The 18085-nt window shown below is 39.6% G+C and overlaps 1 protein-coding gene across 1 annotated transcript in view; it reads right to left on the reverse strand.

Moving 5' to 3' along the window:
* The window catches only part of LOC119778671 (E3 ubiquitin-protein ligase pellino homolog 1-like), a 28208-nt gene extending 10773 nt beyond the window's left edge, over window positions 1-17435 (reverse strand). The window contains exons 1-4 of the mRNA XM_038278021.1: window positions 17194-17435; window positions 6631-6807; window positions 1084-1210; window positions 753-854 (exon numbers count right to left, since the gene is read on the reverse strand). Coding sequence (XP_038133949.1) covers window positions 753-854; window positions 1084-1210; window positions 6631-6713 — 312 coding nt within the window. The 5' untranslated portion in view covers window positions 6714-6807; window positions 17194-17435. The remainder of the gene's footprint in view (window positions 1-752; window positions 855-1083; window positions 1211-6630; window positions 6808-17193) is intronic.
* Between the last annotated feature and the right edge of the window lie 650 nt (window positions 17436-18085).

Below are 18085 nucleotides of genomic sequence, written 5' to 3' on the forward strand. Positions count from 1 at the left end.
AAATGAAGGCTAATCATGTTTTGGGTGTACTATTCCTTTAAGACTGCTCTGGTTCAGTTTCTTAGTCTTCAGCACCCTTCAGGTTCACCTTTACAGTAATAATCCCGCTGCATATTTCCTTAGTAACAGTCAGTTATTTTTTGTTCGCCAACCGCTATAAAACACAAGAAGAAGAAGACGAAGAAGGAGGGAATAAAGCAAATCAAAATGGTGGCGCCCGTCACATTCAGAAAGTTATGCTTGATTATTATTGCTGTACTTCGGCGCTATTATTTAAAATGTTGCGTGGAGAAGATTTCGATTGTTGTTTATAGTTATTCGTCTTCTGTTTTGTGTTGGTTGGCAAGCAAATTCCGGAGGGGCATTACCGCCAACTACTGGAATGGAGTGTGAATCAGGATGTGCAGCCAGACGGAGATAACGCGTTCTGCTCATGCGCTCTTGTTATCAGAGAACCGAGCCAGGCCCACCTCTGGAACTGGTCTGCAGTTAGCTCGGTCCAGTTGTGTCTAGCTCGGTTCGGTTCAGTTTGCTTTCCATTTACACACGATAAGTTATCTCAGTTACTGAGCTCGGACCGGTCTCGGCACAGTTTTTCAAGGGTAGTGTAAATGGGGTACAAGTTAAGAAAAACATCAAACCAGAGAAAAGCTTTGCCATCTAGAAATCGGTCTTTATTGAATCTCAGAGCTGATATAACCCCCCCCCATCAGAAAACCTCAGTAGGGAGGAGAAAAATCGACGCTACCCACCTGAAACATGTCTGTGTCGCTGTCATGGGTGTACTCCACCACTACGGTCTGCGCCCTAGACAGCGTGTAGGATATGCTGTGCTGCTCCTTGTTGCTGACAGCCTTTAAGAAAAACAGGAGCGGTTACAAACATCTAAAGCTTAAAGGATTCGTCAAAAAACTTTAAAAGCATTCAGTTCAAAAATCCTGAAGGGAAATTAGAAGTTGTAATTTTGCTGGAGACATGAGGATGAGAAAAGAAAGAGTGGAGGTGTGCTCTCTCATTTCCATAGTTATGTTAGTATCAGGGCCTTTAATCAGTGAGATGCAAATAACGTGTGTGAACTGTCACCTTGGCGGCCTGAGGCGTGCAGGATGTGTGAACGGTGCTGGGTTTCACTCCATTCGCCTTGTTTCTGCGACACAGAGAAAAGCGGCTTTTTCTCCTCCCCTTCTCAGACGGCAAAGAGCCGTTACACCTGGAACCAAAGAGAACAGGAGCCCGTCAGCTCATCGTGAAAAAAGATGGAGAGCTTTCATTGATTTCCTCGACCAATGGAGCCGCGTCTGTTCAGGTGTACAGAGTCGACTTGCTCAGTATTTTGGTATCATTCCCGTTTCTCAGATTTGGTTTATTCGCAGTGTTGGGCACGTTACATTGAAAAAGTAATTAGTTATAGTTACTAGTTACTTCTCCCAAAAACAAACTGAGTTACTCCACAATAAAAGTAACTAGTTTGTAGTAAAAGTAACTATCGCGTTACTTTTGCGTTTCTCGGCCCCGTAACCCTCATCACCCGGCCCCCAACTTCTCGCGGTGTGTTGAGTTTTGAATTTATTGCATCTCAACATAAATGACATCATGGGGGAACGCTATCTGATGGGGTATATATATATATATCAAAAATAAAACCAGTAGATTAATATTTTAACTTTTACAGCAGTATTGGTGTGTTTTATAATGTTTTATGGTAATACTTAAAAGGATAGTGGCAATTAGAGGCGATAAAAGGTGGTGATTGAACAATCAATTCAAATTTCTAAAATCAATTAGATTCTAATTCTCAAGATTTAAAGCAAATTTTATTCCCAAACTGATCTCAAATAGGATTTTTGTTTTAAAAAGAAATTAACATGCAAATATATTTTATCTGATTTTGTAGTTACGCAATATATAGATATTAGTATTAAATTAACAATGATTAATGATTAAAACAACAAAATAAAAAACTCCTCTTTGGTTCTTTAAAAATATAAAAATTGATTTACAATCGTAATACTTTTTTTTTTTCCTTTTAACAGAGTAGGGCTGCAACAACGAATCGATAAAATCGATAAAAATCGACTTTTAAAAGCGTTGGCAACGAATTTCATCATCGATTAGTTGTGTCGCGCGATTAATGCGTCATCCGCCGCGCCGTCATCACATCCACTTGACTGAAGCGGGGGGAAAAAAAAAATACAGCAGAGCGAGCCAGCGGCGCTGGTGCAGTGTTGCCAACTCAGCAACTTTTCAGACCCCTCCAGCGACTATTTTTCAAAAAAGCGACTAGCGACAAATCTGGCGACTTTTTACGGTGTCACTGGCGGCTTTTGGAGACTCTTACGTGAAAGCATGTATCGTTCTTACTCTGCCGTGGGGCGCCTCCCCCATCCCAGCCCCATTCTCCCGCAGGAGTCCCTCTCAGCGCTGCAGTCAGAGCCTCAGCGTCCAGACTGCAAATGAAGCGCGCATGCACCGGGATGGACGGCGCAAATTGATCACAATAATTAAAATAGCCTGCGCTTTGTAAAGCGAAAAAAGTGATAACATGCAACTTTTGTCAAAACAAATTAACATGGCACGGAAGCACCATGTTTGTTTGGTTTTAAAGTGGGGAAACGTAACGTTAGTTTCTCAGGTAGCTCATCTGATGCTTTCCTTACCGTGTTAGTAGGTTACAGACAGGGATAAGGTTGGCTACTTATTTTACTTTTAATTTCATTTGAATTAGCTTAAGCAGCGTTTACATTTACTTTATAAATAAATTAACTTGCAAATTATGAGGGCAAGGCTTTTAAAGTTTAAATCTTTTGGCAAAGATAAAGTAAAGAAGATCCTGCAATTTATGGAAGTAAAGCAGAATAAAATCCAGTAAGATCAGTAATATGTCAATTAATTATCTGCCACATTCCCATGTAAATATCTGTCTTTGGAGGATGTGTTTTTTAGCACCCCTAGTTCTCTCATTTTTATTCCAAATACAATTTATAATTTGAATCACAGGGCTATTTTTATCTCTATGGTTCAGTATTTTCTCAAGTAGCAACTTTAACTGCTATACTTTCCTGTCTTAAAAGGCAGAACTCTTCTAGTCTAAAAAAAACTCATTTGTTGAAATGGGGGGGCCTATTGTTTGAACCCCTTAGGGGCTTTAAAAAAAAAAAAAAAGTATTTTTTTGCACTTTATGAAACAAAGAAGCCTATATTTTGTGGATGTACAGCTACATTTCTCATGTAAGTTTGCGTAGTTTTAACACAAACATTTATTTTTCATATTACACCAGTACAGTTAATGAGCAACCTGTACTTGTGTGCTTGTTTGTTCTGTCTAAAATGTTTATTTTGGAATAAAGAGTATAAAATATAAAAAATATTTTTTGTCCGATTCATCGATTAATCGAAAAAATAATCGGCCGATTCATCGATTTTTAAAATAATCGTTAGTTGCAGCCCTATAACAGAGCCTTTACAAACTGGTATTTATCAGCTGAAAATGATGCAAGAAGAAAACACAAAACATTTTGGCCAGAAAAAGTCTTTCTATTCTATATTTAAATTAGCGTTAGATGCCACAATTTCATTTTAACTCCCAGTATTTCATTGGAAGAGAAACAGGCCCGCAGTATCACGCATCATCCACCATGCTAGACAGATAAGAAAGGCTACTCTAAATCATTATGATTTCCATTTTTAATGTATAATTAATTTCATATATATTTCTATTTATTTTAATAGCGGCCTATTTCTTTCTGTCTCTAATGTAAGGGTGAAAACTTTCAAGCACAACTGTACTGATGGTTCTGATCAGAGGCGCCGCATGTGGAAGGAAGGAGCAGCCAGAGCAGACTGCCTGCGTCAGCGCAGACAAAATGAAGACGAAGCAATGGAGAGAAATCCTGATAAAACTGATCTCTCACAAAACTATCACCCCCTTCATTGCTCTCCATGTTTTATAACCCCAAACCACACACAGTCCTCACCCATCTCCATCAGGTTTGATTTTAATCACCATCTTTCAGCTGAAGTAAGGTTCTGGTATCGGTTGAGATGATTTTTAAGGTTATATTTGTCAATTTTTTTTTATTTTAAATTTAACCTTGAGAACACATCTGTTGCAGAGGCTTCCCATGAATGCGTTGGTGTCAGAAGCAAACTTAAATCTGGACAGAGGATTGGATTAGGGCTGCAACTGATGGTTATTTTGCAAATCGATGAATCTGTCGATTATTTTTTCAATTAATAATCAGATAGCGAAAGATTCCTTAAAGAAGATTGTTTTTTTTAACAAAGTTAAACCAGGTGAAACTAAAACAAATTATGAGCATATTGAGAGAAGAAAACTTTTTTTTTTTATCTTAAATTCAAAATGTTTATATAGGTTTTCAGAATGTTGATATAATTACTGCTCTAAGCGGGTTTCTCTGTCGACTTAAGGAATGTTTTAGAGTCTCTATATTCCATTTAACAATTAACAGATTACAAAATTAGTGGGTTATTATTTCAATAATCGATTCATCACAATTAATCCAAAAATGTTCAGCCCTAGACTGGAAAATAATGTGAAAATATAAAGTCTGCAAAAAAAAATAAAAATCTCCACCTAACCGAAACTTATAGTTAAAACTGTTGTCAGCATATCCGTTTCTTTCTGCTGCTTTTTTTGATCTTTTAGAAGCAATTTCTTCATGGTTAAGTCAGAAACATCCCCACTCTGTTGCTTTAGGAGGGGAAGAAATAAATACTTTCTATCCTCATTCGTAATCTGACCACTAAAACCATCCAAACACCAAACAAAACCAACTTTAATTAGTTGGTTTAACACCATGAAGAAGATTACCGTGATGAAGAACTCCATGACATCTGGGATGATGGAGGCTCTCATTAAAAAGCCTGTTTAGTCAGAAGTTATCGTCGGAACCGAACTTTTAGCCGCAGGTCAAGTAAACAGGAGTTGAATGAAGCAATCTTTTAATGCATAATGCACACTTCCTGCAATTCAGATCCAGAAACACCTCCCTCCTTTCTAAGACAAGGTCCCCCCCCGCCTCCTTTCTAATGTGGCTCCAACGCATGACACAATACTCAGCTTCTGTTTGCATAAACTATATGGCTCTTTAAAACGGAGCCTTATGAGCAGAATAATTGCCGGGTTGCACAGCCTGCCAGACTGTTTAATTTCATATGTGGACACCACGATGCAAAAGCAAACAAAAGGGCCGACGCCGCAGCAGCCCCGACTTTCCCGACCTGCTTGCACCACAGGCTGCCTCTTGCGTCCGCGGCGAACGGCTCAGAGTCAGGAAGTCAGCTGAAATTCTTCCCTGTGGTCGAGTTTCCCAACACTTAGCTGGATTTAATCCGAGTTATGCAGCAGCTGAACAATAAACGGAGGGCCGAGCTAAAACCCGGTCCTGCCAGTTATGATTAGATGAGTGTTTTCATAAACACTGCGTGTCAACACAGCTTTTTTTGTCTGCAGGATGCTCTTGTCTCCCAAACATATCTAAGAAAGATTAGGTTTGAGCGGAACTGGTTGATAACCAGAACATCAGATTTCTATTTTAAAGTTTTAAAAACCACATTGACAACTTATTTTCCCAACATTAAATCTAGCATTAGGCAAAAACTAAACAATCTAAACTTGATAAATCTAAACACATTTTTGCGAATCCTATGGTTCAATAATTGATTTAGAAATGAGTTACCAAGAGTCCTCAAGAGGATTTTCTCCAAACATAAAATCCCAGTACATTTCAAACCTAACGATACCCTTAAACAGAGACTAGTGCATAAAGACAAAACCCCCAGACCAATCCCCTCCCTCCTCAAGTTGGCAATCCAACGACCAACCCGTCCGTGGAGGATCAGGAATCGCAAAGGTACCCGATGTATTCCAGCATCCAGCTGCCATGCACTTGGGCATTTGTCAGTTTCACTATAGCTCTGGTGAATTTCAATGGTGAAGTCCTCTGGAAATCTTGAATAATTGTTGTTGATTGCAGATGTGTCTAGTAGTTCCCATTGATTTAGCTTGGAAAGCGGGGAGAATGGCGCTACGCTTACCGCACCGTGACATCACTGCCGGAAGATGGCAGGAGGGAGGGGCTACTATATTTGGGCAAAAATGGCCGCTCCCAGACTCCATGATTGCAATGAAAAATTATTATGATTTTTTTTTTTTTTTACATAATTACACTAAATTCATTAAATCACCGCTAACGTATTAGTTACACTGGAAAAAAATCGAAATCTAGATAAGCTGTTTTTTCTTAAAATAAGTGTATTTGTTCTTGGATTTAGTAGGTAAAAGAGAGATTTTGCCAGTTGAACAATACAATTTACACTTACAATAAGAAAACACAATTGCATTGTCTTATTTGAGGTGCATTTTATCTAATTTTCTTATTTTAAGAGCAAAAATACTCATTCCACTGGCAAACTATCTCATTTACCTACTCAAATTAAGCGTAAATACACTTAATTTAAGACATTTCTACTTATTTTTTTATCCTTTTTCCAGTGTATAGATAATGATCCGAGAGGTGCCAGTTTGCATAATTGGGACACATGTTTCCTGATTTTTATGCCTATAATTGGAGTTTATGAACAGCCCCATATTAGCATCAAACCTCTTACCCCAGCACGATGAGCTCTCCATATCGGACTGGTCCTTTGGTGGAAGCAGTGGAGGAGAAGTTTTCCTGACCCAATGAAAACATCTGTGCGACGTTCTGAGGCGGGACGTTCGACGACTTTCCCACTTTCACTTACAGCTTCAAACAATGTCAGAGCAGCTCCATCAGCAGAAATTATCTAGAGACAAAAATAACAGAAATGCCCTTAAAGCCAATCATTAACTGAACACACATTCAGAATAATAAAACCAAAACACATTCATGTAAAATGCGGCAGCTCTCTCTGCTACAATACACCCCCATACGCCGACATGGTCTTTGTACTCGGAGCAACAATGCATGTATTCTCCCCAGCACACTGAGTAGGGTTGTTAGGTGTAAAATGGAGGCCGATTGCGTCTGCAGCAGGGTGACTCACTTAGCCTCACGCTGGTATTGATGTAAAAAATGCTTTGTGTCAAGTAAATGAAAAGAAACAATCTCAGCATTCACTCCTAAAGCTTATTCATGATGTTGTGACCCACAGAGGATGAACAAGCAAGCTACACTGCTGGCTAATGGGTCAAATTCTGCTATCAGAAAAAAATAAAAAAAGACTAGCTGCTTCTTCTGGAGATTTCTCAACTTAAGGAGTCAAAGATGTTCATGTTTGCAAAGCTTAAAAGTTGAAGCAAGAGTCCAAACAATATCTTCATGGTCACGACTTTCACTATATCAGTCAGTCGATTTTTAGGCACAAATACTCTGGTATATCAGAGAGAAGAACTGTTTTTATTCAGACAGAGTTTTCTGGGTTTCTACCCACTGTAGAAGTCATTAGCTGGTATTTTACTCATATTACTTTCTTTAAATTAATGTTTAATCATTTCTAGAAGAAAAAATGTTTAAATAGATCTCAATTGGACCCCCATTCGTACCCAGTAGATCAGGGGTGTTCCAACGTTTTCCAGGCCAAGGTCCTCCAAACTAAGATGGAGCGGGGACCACTTAAGGCAATGCAAGGTTAATTTATTTGTATGGCACAATTCAGTACAAAGACAATGCAAAGTGCTTTACATGATTAAAATATAGGAAAATAAAACAGAATCAAGCCAAGTAGGAAAAAAAAAAAAAAAAAAAAAGCAGAAACAAAAAAAGAATATTAAAATCAGTTTGACTAAAGAAAATACTAATGATGTTTTAGTTGAACTGTTTAACTAGAACAGTGGAAGGCAATCCTAAACAAATGTGTTTTTAGTCTTGATTTAAAGGAACTCAGGCTTTCCGCACTTTTACAGTTTTCTGGAAGTTTGTTCCAGATAAGTGGAGCATAGGAACTAAATGCTGCTTCTCCATGTTTAGTTCTGGTTCTAGGTATGTAGAGCAGGCTGGAGCCAGAAGACCTGAGTGGTCTGGAGGGTTGATACACTGATAGCAAGTCTGTGATGTATTTAGGTGCTAAGCCATTCAGAGATTTATAGACTAACAGAAGTATTTTAAAGTCTATTCTCTGAGATACAGGGAGCCAGTGGAAGGACTTTAGAACTGGGGTGATGTGCTCTACTTTCTTAGTCTTAGTGAGGACACGGGCAGCAGCGTTCTGGATCAGCTGCAGCTGTCTGATCCACTTTTTAGGCAGACCTGTGAAAACACTGTTGCAGTAATAAATTCGACTAAAAATAAACGCATGGATTAGTTTTTCCAGATCATGCTGAGACATTAGTCCTTTAATCCTGGAAATGTTCTTCAGGTGATAGAAAGCAGACCTTGTAATTGTCTTTAAATGCTTTTGGAGGTTCAAGTCTGAATCCAGCACTACACCTAGATTTCGGGCCTGATCTTAATTATATATATTATATGGATTGTGTTCTATCAAACTGGTCCTATAGTCTCTCTATTACAGATGGAGTAATGTAACGAAAGTAATTTAACCCTGGCATTAATAAATTATTTCTGATTCTGATTCCTGGTTGATGGGACAGGTGTTGTGAATGAAACGGTGCCCAGCTTGAAAGAGCAGACAATATGTGAATGCGTTAGTCCGCCTACCAATTCCTATCCACTAGTAAATTATTTTTTTTTCTATTAACGTTCCTGTTTTGTTTAAATGGAGACTTGTGTAACATTTATTATTTTTATTATGCAGGAAGAAAAGCAGTATCATTATAAAAATATTTAAAAAAATAAAAATCAGCAGCACATATTCAGGAATGAGACTGATGTCAATAATCTGTATCAACACTGGCATTTAAAAAAAAAACTTTTCAGTCTAATACTAAAACTAATGATTACTTTGTTTATCCGTTAATCCTTCAATTAATTGATTAATAATCAGATTGCAAAAAGCATCCTTAAAGGTTTTAGACAGAATTTAAACCAGGTGAAGCCAGTTCTGGAACAGAGTTTTTTATTTTATCTTAAATGCAAGTTTTTTTTACATTTTTAGTACAATACTGATGTGGGTTTTTCTAATTTATAATGGCTAGTTTTATAGTGTGCTCCAGTTAATGAATAATCAATTAGTTAATTGGTTGATAATTATAATTAAGACTCGATTAATTCTGATTAATCAAATTAATTGTTGCAGCCCTATTTCAGTCAGTCTCCAATTTGACGGCATGTTTCTTCCAACTAGAAGCACCATTCAAGTTCAGGAGTCATCCTATAAACTCCAGACATATAAGCTGCTAAAAAAGTAAAAATTAAACATGTAAACAAGACAATATAACTCCAATTAAATCAATCTTCTCTGAAATCAAATTGTCAACTTAGGAAGCAACTGACTGACAATTTCCCATGTTAATGTGCAAACTGAATAGACAATAGGTGGTAAATATTAGCAATTAGCAAAGCACACTCAATAAAGGAGAAGTTCCGCAGGTGAAGGCCACAAACCACTTCTCAGTACCTATAATTTCTGGCTGATGTTTTGGTCACTTTTTGGTAGTGTTGTTTCCAAACTCATGGTAGCATGAAACAGACTCTACAACCCACACAAATGATCAGGTAGTGCAGCTTATCCAGGATGACACATCAATGAGATCTGCGGCAAGAAGGAGGCACTACCAGGAAACAGGCCAGTGCACAAGGAGATGTGGAGGGGAACAGGAGGAGCACTGCCATAGCCCTGCAAAATTACCCTCAGCAGGCCACCAATGTGCATGTGTCTGCACAAGCAGTTATAAACCGACTCCATGAGGATGGTATGAGGGTCCCATTTCCACAGATGGGGTTATGCTCACAACCCAACACCATGCCGGATGTTTGGCATTTCACAGAGAACACCAGGATTGCCAAGCAGGTTCACACTAGGCACATGTGACAGAGTCAGCATACACAGTGGAGAGCGATCTGCTGCCTGCAACATCTTTCTGCTTGACCGGTGTGTTAGTGGGTCTAATGGTGTGGGTGGCATTTCTATGAAGGCCCACACAGCCCTCCAAAGAAATTAGGGGTGGGTATTGCCAAAGAAGTCACGATTCGATTCGAATCACGATTCATAGGCCACGATGCGATTCTATCATGATGCATCACGATACTTGAATTATTGCGATGCATTGCAATATTTTCTTCTCCATGTTTTGTTTTTGAATGCCTCGGCGCAGTATCCCGCGGCCGGAAATGCTTGTGACACAAGGCAGCGTGCGTCAACACATCCGCAGCAACATCTACTGGACTGGAAGTTGTATTACACTTGTTTTTGGCTGATGTTCGCCAACCATTCATGCAATTTTATTCGTTTTTTTAAATTAATAATCGATACTTGGCGTCAAGAATCGATGCAGTAGATCATGAAAATTAGAATCACGATGCATCATCATGACGATTATTTTGCACACCCCTAAAAGAAATGTCATTAGGTACCGAGATGAAATCCTCAGACCCCTTTTGAGACCATATGCTGGTGCCGTTGGCCCTGGGTTCCTCCTAATGCAGGACAATGCTAGACCTCATGTGGCTGGAGAAAGTCAGCAGTTCCTGTAAGATGAAGGCAATGAAGCTATGGACTGGGCCGCCTGTTCCCCAGACCTGAATCCAATTGAGCACATGCGGGACATCATGTCTCGATCCATTCAACATCACATAAGCATTTTTTTTAAGTCAGAGCTGTGATTTTAATACTTTTTTTTTTTTTTTATCTGAGCTAACAACAAGCATGTAGATGTTTCACTTCAGTGTTTTATTGCATTAATTTGTCTTGACTTTAGGGGTGTAAATGATAATCGTTTTGTATCGATCCAACAGCAGACGATCCAATGAATCAATACGCCTGCAAGAGTATCTATTCATGTTTTTGTTCCCTCTGGTCTCTTTTTATCCACTTGCTCCTGGACGTAATTCTGACTCCTGTGCTGCGGTGGCGCTAAACCTATTTTGCCCTCCTACCTCGCTTCCTTTAGCCACTACCCTCTTTCCGCGTGCACACACACAGTCGCGTAAACGGTAAACAAGACAGACATGAAGGAGAAAAAAGAAGATGGTGTATTCTTGAGTATCTAAAATAATCGAATCGTTGGGTCAAGAAATCGATACTGAATTGAATCGTGATTTACACCCCTACTTGACTTTCTGAATTTTTTGGGTTATGAATTGTCTTTTATTGGGCACCAAATTACTGGTGGCGCCCCTGGCTAAATTTACCAGAAATTTCAACCAAGTTAAATTTAAAAAAGCAACCAGTTGTAATAAATAAGTGTTAATCAATTGATTGACTGCAAATATATATATATATATATATATATATATATATATATAGAGTTCAAAATGTAAATAAACTACACACTCCTGTAAAAGCACCAGGGGAGAACCTGCGTTTAACCCTGCAGCCAGCCTGCTTTTTTGTAGTTGCTGAGCATCAAATTTCAACATCTGCAAAGGAAAAAATAAATAAAAAGCTTATTTTAGGACTCTGTAACAGCCAACTCGACAGATGTAACGCGGTGGAAGGTTTCATCCTCTAAATTATTTATCCATAGAGGCAGCAAACAACTTGGCAGAATGGAGCTTCAGCCCCCGGATCAATTATCTGCATGACTACGCCGCTAAAAAGCTGAGTCATCCAAAACAATCCTGACCGGATGCGCGTCATGTAAACCCACTTTAAAACATTAAACAGATAAATGTTTTAAGAATTTCTTTGGATCCACATTCTAAAACGGTCATTTTATGTAGTAAGAAAAAAAGTAATATTTATTCATCCCATAATCTGTGCTTTTTCACCAGGCCTCACTATTAAATCCAGGAAGCGATTTGGCCAAAATATGACAAACCGCAAAATGTAATGAGAACTGTAATGAATGAGAAGCAGAGCATGTGAGCGGAGCGCTGCGCAATTCCCGCTCCCCAGTCAGGTGGATAATCAGCCATTTGCTCCGTCGCTTAAAGTTGCGCCAGGACACTCAGCTCAAAATCCGCTTCGCGCTCACCTTAAATTTCCTGCTGATCTGGGGAAATCGCTCCACGATCGCTCAAATTTTCAGGAGAAGGCATTTTCTGACATTTTTCCTTCCTGTCATTATGCCAGGTCCCTGGGACACACGGCGTTTGAGTTAATGTCTATTGTCTTATTTAAATGACTGTTCAATTATCGCTTCCCAGCTGTGAACGTAACACCTCGCTCCATTCATGTTGCCCTTTGTTTCCTATTTAACTATTAATTTATTTTACTAGACTACATTAAAAAAGGTCACTTTGCATCCCATTGCAAATTAGATAACAGCATATAATGCATGTATGCGATCCATTTTCAAAAACAGGCTCTTACCACAACAATCATTTTATGTAAACCCACTCTGTATTAAGTATATATATTAGGGATGGAACGGTTTATGAAAACCGTCCGAACCGTTCGGTTCGACTGTCTCGGTTCGATTCGCGTGTGTTTCGTTCGGTTCATGCGCTGCTCCTTTTTCTCATAGGCGAAGCGTTTACACTCCAGAGCAGAAGGTGGCGGTACTGCGACCAAAGCCAACCACCAGTAGTAAACAAGAAGAAGAAGAAGCAAAGCAGCGTAGCCGGGTGTAGCAGAAAAAAATCAGTAGTTGTGGAGAATTGTGTGGGTATGGCGAGTGGGAAAGAACAGGAGTTGGAAGACGCGCCAGCAGCACTTTATAGGTCTGCTGTATGGGACCACTTTGCATTTAGAGTGACCTACGATGACGGCGGAAAGAAAGTTGTGGATAAAAACAGTGTGCAAGCATTGTGCAACACGTTTTGTTTATGCTAACAGCAACACGACCAACATGTCAGGCTAACAATCAACATATACCGAACCGAAAACCGTGACCACGAAACCGTGAACCGAACCGTGGATTTTGTGAACCGTTCCACCCCTAATATTTATTGTATTTTTTTTATGATATTTTATCCCACTTTTTATCAAACAATATGCAATCCTCGTCTCAGCGATTCCGTGGTAAAGTTGAAACATACACTATATTGCCAAAAGTATTTGCTCACCTGCCTTGACTCACATATGAGCTTAAGTGACATCCCGTTCCTAATCCATAGGGTTCAATATGACGTCGGTCCACCCTTTGCAGCTAGAACAGCTTCAACTCTTCTGGGAAGGCTGTCCACAAGGTTTAGGAGTGTGTTTATGGGAATTTTTGACCATTCTTCCAGAAGCGCATTTGTGAGGTCGCACACTGATGTTGGACGAGAAGGCCTGGCTCTCAGTCTCCGCTCTAATTCATCCCAAAGGTGTTCTATCGGGTTGAGGTCAGGACTCTGTGCAGGCCAGTCAAGTTCATCCACACCAGACTCTGTCATCCATGTCTTTATGGACCTTGCTTTGTGCACTGGTGCACAGTCATGTTGGAAGAGGAAGGGGCCAGCTCCAAACTGTTCCCACAAAGTTGGGAGCATGGAATTGTCCAAAATGTCTTGGTATGCTGAAGCATTCAGAGTTCCTTTCACTGGAACTAAGGGGCCAAGCCCAGCTCCTGAAAAACAACCTCACACCATAATCCCCCCTCCACCAAACTTTACACTTGGCACAATGCAGTCAGACAAGTACCGTTCTCCTGGCAACCGCCAAACCCAGACCCGTCCATCAGATTGCCAGATGGAGAAGCGTGATTCGTCACTCCAGAGAACGCGTCTCCACTGCTCTAGAGTCCAGTGGCGGCGTGCTTTACACCACCGCATCCGACGCTTTGCATTGCACTTGGTGATGTATGGCTTGGATGCAGCTGCTCGACCATGGAAACCCATTCCATGAAGCTCTCTGCGCACTGTTCTTGAGCTAATCTGAAGGCCACATGAAGTTTGGAGGTCTGTAGGGATTGACTCTGCAGAAAGTTGGCGACCTCTTCGCACTATGCGCGTCAGCATCCGCTGACCCCGCTCCGTCAGTTTACGTGGCCTACCTCTTCGTGGCTGAGTTGCTGTCGTTCCCAAACACTTCCATTTTCTTATAATACAGCTGACAGTTGACTGTGGAATATTTAGGAGCGAGGAAATTTCACGACTGGATTTGTTGCACAGGTGGCATCCTATCACAGTTCCACGCTGGAATTCACTGAGCTCCTGAGAGCGACCCATTCTTTCACAAATGTTTGTAAAAACAGTCTGCATGCCTAGGTGCTTGAATTTATACACCTGTGGCCATGGAAGTGATTGGAACACCTGATTCCAATAATTTGGATGGGTGAGCAAATACTTTTGGCAATATAGTGTAGACTATAACAGATTATAGGCACAGACTACAGCATAGGCATTGGCCTAGGTTTTAGGTCAAACAGGAATTTAAATGAAGTTGGAGCGAACTGGAGCAGAGCGAAATCCTCGCTCTAACCTTTGAATTGAAAACCGCTCTACGCTCCGCCATATTTCTTCCGCTCTGCTCACATGCTCTGATGAGAATGATGATAGAATTTCTAAACTGGGATATAAAATATAGCTGGACAGTAAGCTGCATTTGAAAAATATAATTTCCAAATCTGAAAGACATTTGATATTTTCTTCAACTAGGTGCACAATATGGCGGCTACTAACTTCCGGTCACAGGTTGTGACGTTTGGAACTTCCTGTTGCTTCCCGGTCCTGCCAATCAACCTGGAATGTTGACGGATAAAGCTAGCGAGCAGAGAGAAAATGAGTTTGTTTGGTGTCAAAAAGAGATTGGCTTATAAATGGGTTTGAGGATCATCAGTCTAAGCAGGGACACCTGATTATGCAGCAAGCATTTTTTTACCCTATGATATTGTTTTTACACCACGGGGTAAAAGGCTGCTAAAAAAGCTGGCTGCTCCTGTTCTTTTTGCTCGGGGTCAAATCGTGCAGCTGCAGCGCACGCTTTGACGGCTCAGATGACTAAATCTGCCGCCAAACCAGGTAGGTTTGTATTTTATATTCTCTATATAGCTATAATCATATGTGCATGTAATATTCCGAGTTAAAGGAATAGTACACCCAAAACATGATTAGCCTTCATTTTCTACTCACCCCCATGCTGAACAACACTCTGGAGTACTTTTTTGATATCTCAAATGCATCTGGAGATCTGGGAGGCTTCTTGCTGTCTGCTGGCATTCAAATAATGGAGGTCTATGGTGCCCGAGACAGAAAGGTCCATAAAAGTCCACAAAAAACGTGTCAATATTCCTCCATACTGCTCGTCCAATGTATTCCAAGTGTCCTGAGTGGGTAGCATCCAGAATTTACTCGAAACGAAGTCATTTAGAATGTTTTTAGAGCATAAACAGTAGTGTATAGGATTTCCTAAAAGCGCGTTCACAAGTCTATGGAAACTGCGGCAGACCAAACCAGATGAAAGTGCGCATTCAGCGTCTGCTCTGCCGATAATGCAAGCGTAGAAGAAGAAATGTGCTGTTTACCTGTGCAAAGAAAGAAACAACGAAAGAAAAATGTCTGAGGACTTCAGTGTTGAGGAAGAGCATGAGTTCTTTGTCGAGCTGAATGCGCTGGTTTGGTCTGCCACGGTTTCCGTAGCGTCGTGAACGCGCTTTTAGGAAATCCTATAAACTACTGTTTATGCTCTAAAAACATTCTAAATGACTTAGTTTCGAGTAAATTCTGGATGCTACCCACTCAGGACACTTGGAATACATTGGACGAGCAGTATGGAGGAATATTGACACGTTTTTTGTGGACTTTTATGGACCTTTCTGCCTCGGGCGCCATAGACCTCCATTATTTGAATGTCAGCAGACAGCAAGAAGCCTCCCAGATCTCCAGATGCATTTGAGATATCAAAAAAGTACTCCAGAGTGTTGTTCAGCATGGGGGTGAGTAGAAAATGAAGGCTAATCATGTTTTGGGTGTACTATTCCTTTAAGTCAGTGTTTCAACCAAAACAATGCTTAAAAAATGCATATTTTGTTTTGTTTGTGTTTTTTTTTTTTTTTTTTTTTTTTGCATGATGCGCCCACAGTTCAGTTGCTAGGTTCTTCACGGGTGCGCGTTTCATTAAAATTAAGAGTTTAAAATCTTTATTTTTTATTTTTTAGTTAAAGCCAGTTGCTTGTTGTTTGGAGAGGAATAGGCTGCCATGAAACGGGGTATAAGAGAGGGGGAGAGACATGCAGCAAAGGATCTGTCTCCTTGAACCCCAGTCGGCCTCAGCAGATGGCCGCTCACACTGAGCCTGGTTCTGCTGGAGGTTTCTTCCTGTTCAAAGGGAGTTTTTCCTCTCCACTGTCACTACAAGCATGCTTAGTGTGAGGGATTGCTGAAGAGTCAATGCAATCAACTGGTTTTACTTAGATAGAAAGAATCAATCTGACTTGATGATCTGGTGAGCTGTAGAGCCTTGAGATGACATGTGTTGTGAATTGGAGCTATAGAAATAAAGTGAATTGAAGTAAATTAAAGCATTTCTCCGATGGGTTGACATGTCTATGGGCTTTTGATATGACAGGGACAGTTGGGACAAAAAGGGCAGAGATCCAAGTTATAAATGGGGAACAAAAGCAGCGTCTGCCGGGGCAGATGCAGTGGTAGTGGGATGCTGCATGCTAATCAGTTTGTGCTGCTGAACAAAGAAATGCCAGCTGGTCAGTTTGAATGAGACAGACCAGTGGTGTCAACCAGAACCACTGAAGGGGACACAATTGATGAAGTCAAGTTCAGCCATCGCCACAGGCTACTTAAAGGACCCGTGGTGAATTTAAAAGTCTTTGCAAATTCATCTCAACCCAAAGGAGTGTTTTATGCAGCCTGTAATTAAAGGGTCGGATCATCATTTCCAGTTACTCTGGATCAAAAGCAAAAGTGTTGAAATGAAAACCAACAAAAAGTGTGAGCTGGTTAAAAAACTGAGAGATTAAACTTTTTTTTTTTAAATAAAGGTGACAGAAAACAAGTGGGAGGTTAATGCAAAGAGCTAAAAGTCTAGACAGGTGTTTAAATTTATCCTAAAGCTGAAGTTTTAAAATGTTAATGCTAACAATGTTCACAGTTTACAACAAGCAGCTAGCTGAAAAGGCTAGTTGCCGTTTAGAATAACTCCTGCTAGCTATTAAAAGTTTGTTTTGTCAGGGTTAAACTTAAGCAGCTGTTTGTTTAGAAACACGTAGCTTGAAAGAATGAGGAAAAACTGCTCCTTAAAAAGTAAACTCACCAAAGTTAGACTCGTGGATCCTCTCTCTACGGATGGTTTTGTTCCAAAACCGAAAGATGTTCTACGAAAAAGAAGACAAAGCTGACTTTAAATTAATAAATGTAGGAAAACGATGCTTTCCTCCGGTAGATAAATTAGTTTCTAAACTTTGGAGAGCATGGAGGGGAAAAAAGAAAAGCTCCTAGAGGTCTCGCTACGTCTCTAAAACTATCTCTGGCTGCGTTTTGACGAAACAAGTAGTCAAAAAAAAAAGATCTACATCCGGTGAGGATTTCAAAATAAAACCGGAAATTACTCCTTGCATTCTTTTTTTTTATTTTTATTTTTTATTTTTTTATTATTTTATTTTTTTAATGTTTTATTGGCAATTCCGTGTAACATTACAGAATAACTCAAAAATCAAGCACAGATATACAACAGTTGGTGACATAACTTTAAGAAAAACGAGACATAGAAGGTAAAAAAATAAATAAAAATAAAACAAGGGAAACAAACAAACAAATAAATAAGATAAACATAAAATTATAATAGCTAGGGGTTTACATTGAGTTTACGGTAATTTACAAATGTGTATAGTTTTATACCATTTTTCTTCTTTATAAATTGAAGTGATTGAAAATACAAACAAAAGTTCTTTAAGAAAAATGTTGACGCTTGGCTTGGTCCTCATGTATTTGTTTTGTGAATGTAAAATATTCCCATCATGAGTATAACTCCTTGCATTCTATCGAATAGATTTGCATTGGGTAGAGTATTTAAAGAGGTATACGGAAGAGGATTAGGGCCACTGAAAAAAAAAAGTTAACCAATTTTTTTATTTTACTTCAGTTTAACATGGGAAAAAAGTCAGAATTCTGACTTTTTCTAATAATTCCCAGAATTCTAACTTTAA

Source organism: Cyprinodon tularosa, unplaced genomic scaffold (genome assembly GCF_016077235.1).
Source record: "Cyprinodon tularosa strain WSP-4 unplaced genomic scaffold, ASM1607723v1 ctg137, whole genome shotgun sequence".
NCBI lineage: Eukaryota > Metazoa > Chordata > Actinopteri > Cyprinodontiformes > Cyprinodontidae > Cyprinodon > Cyprinodon tularosa.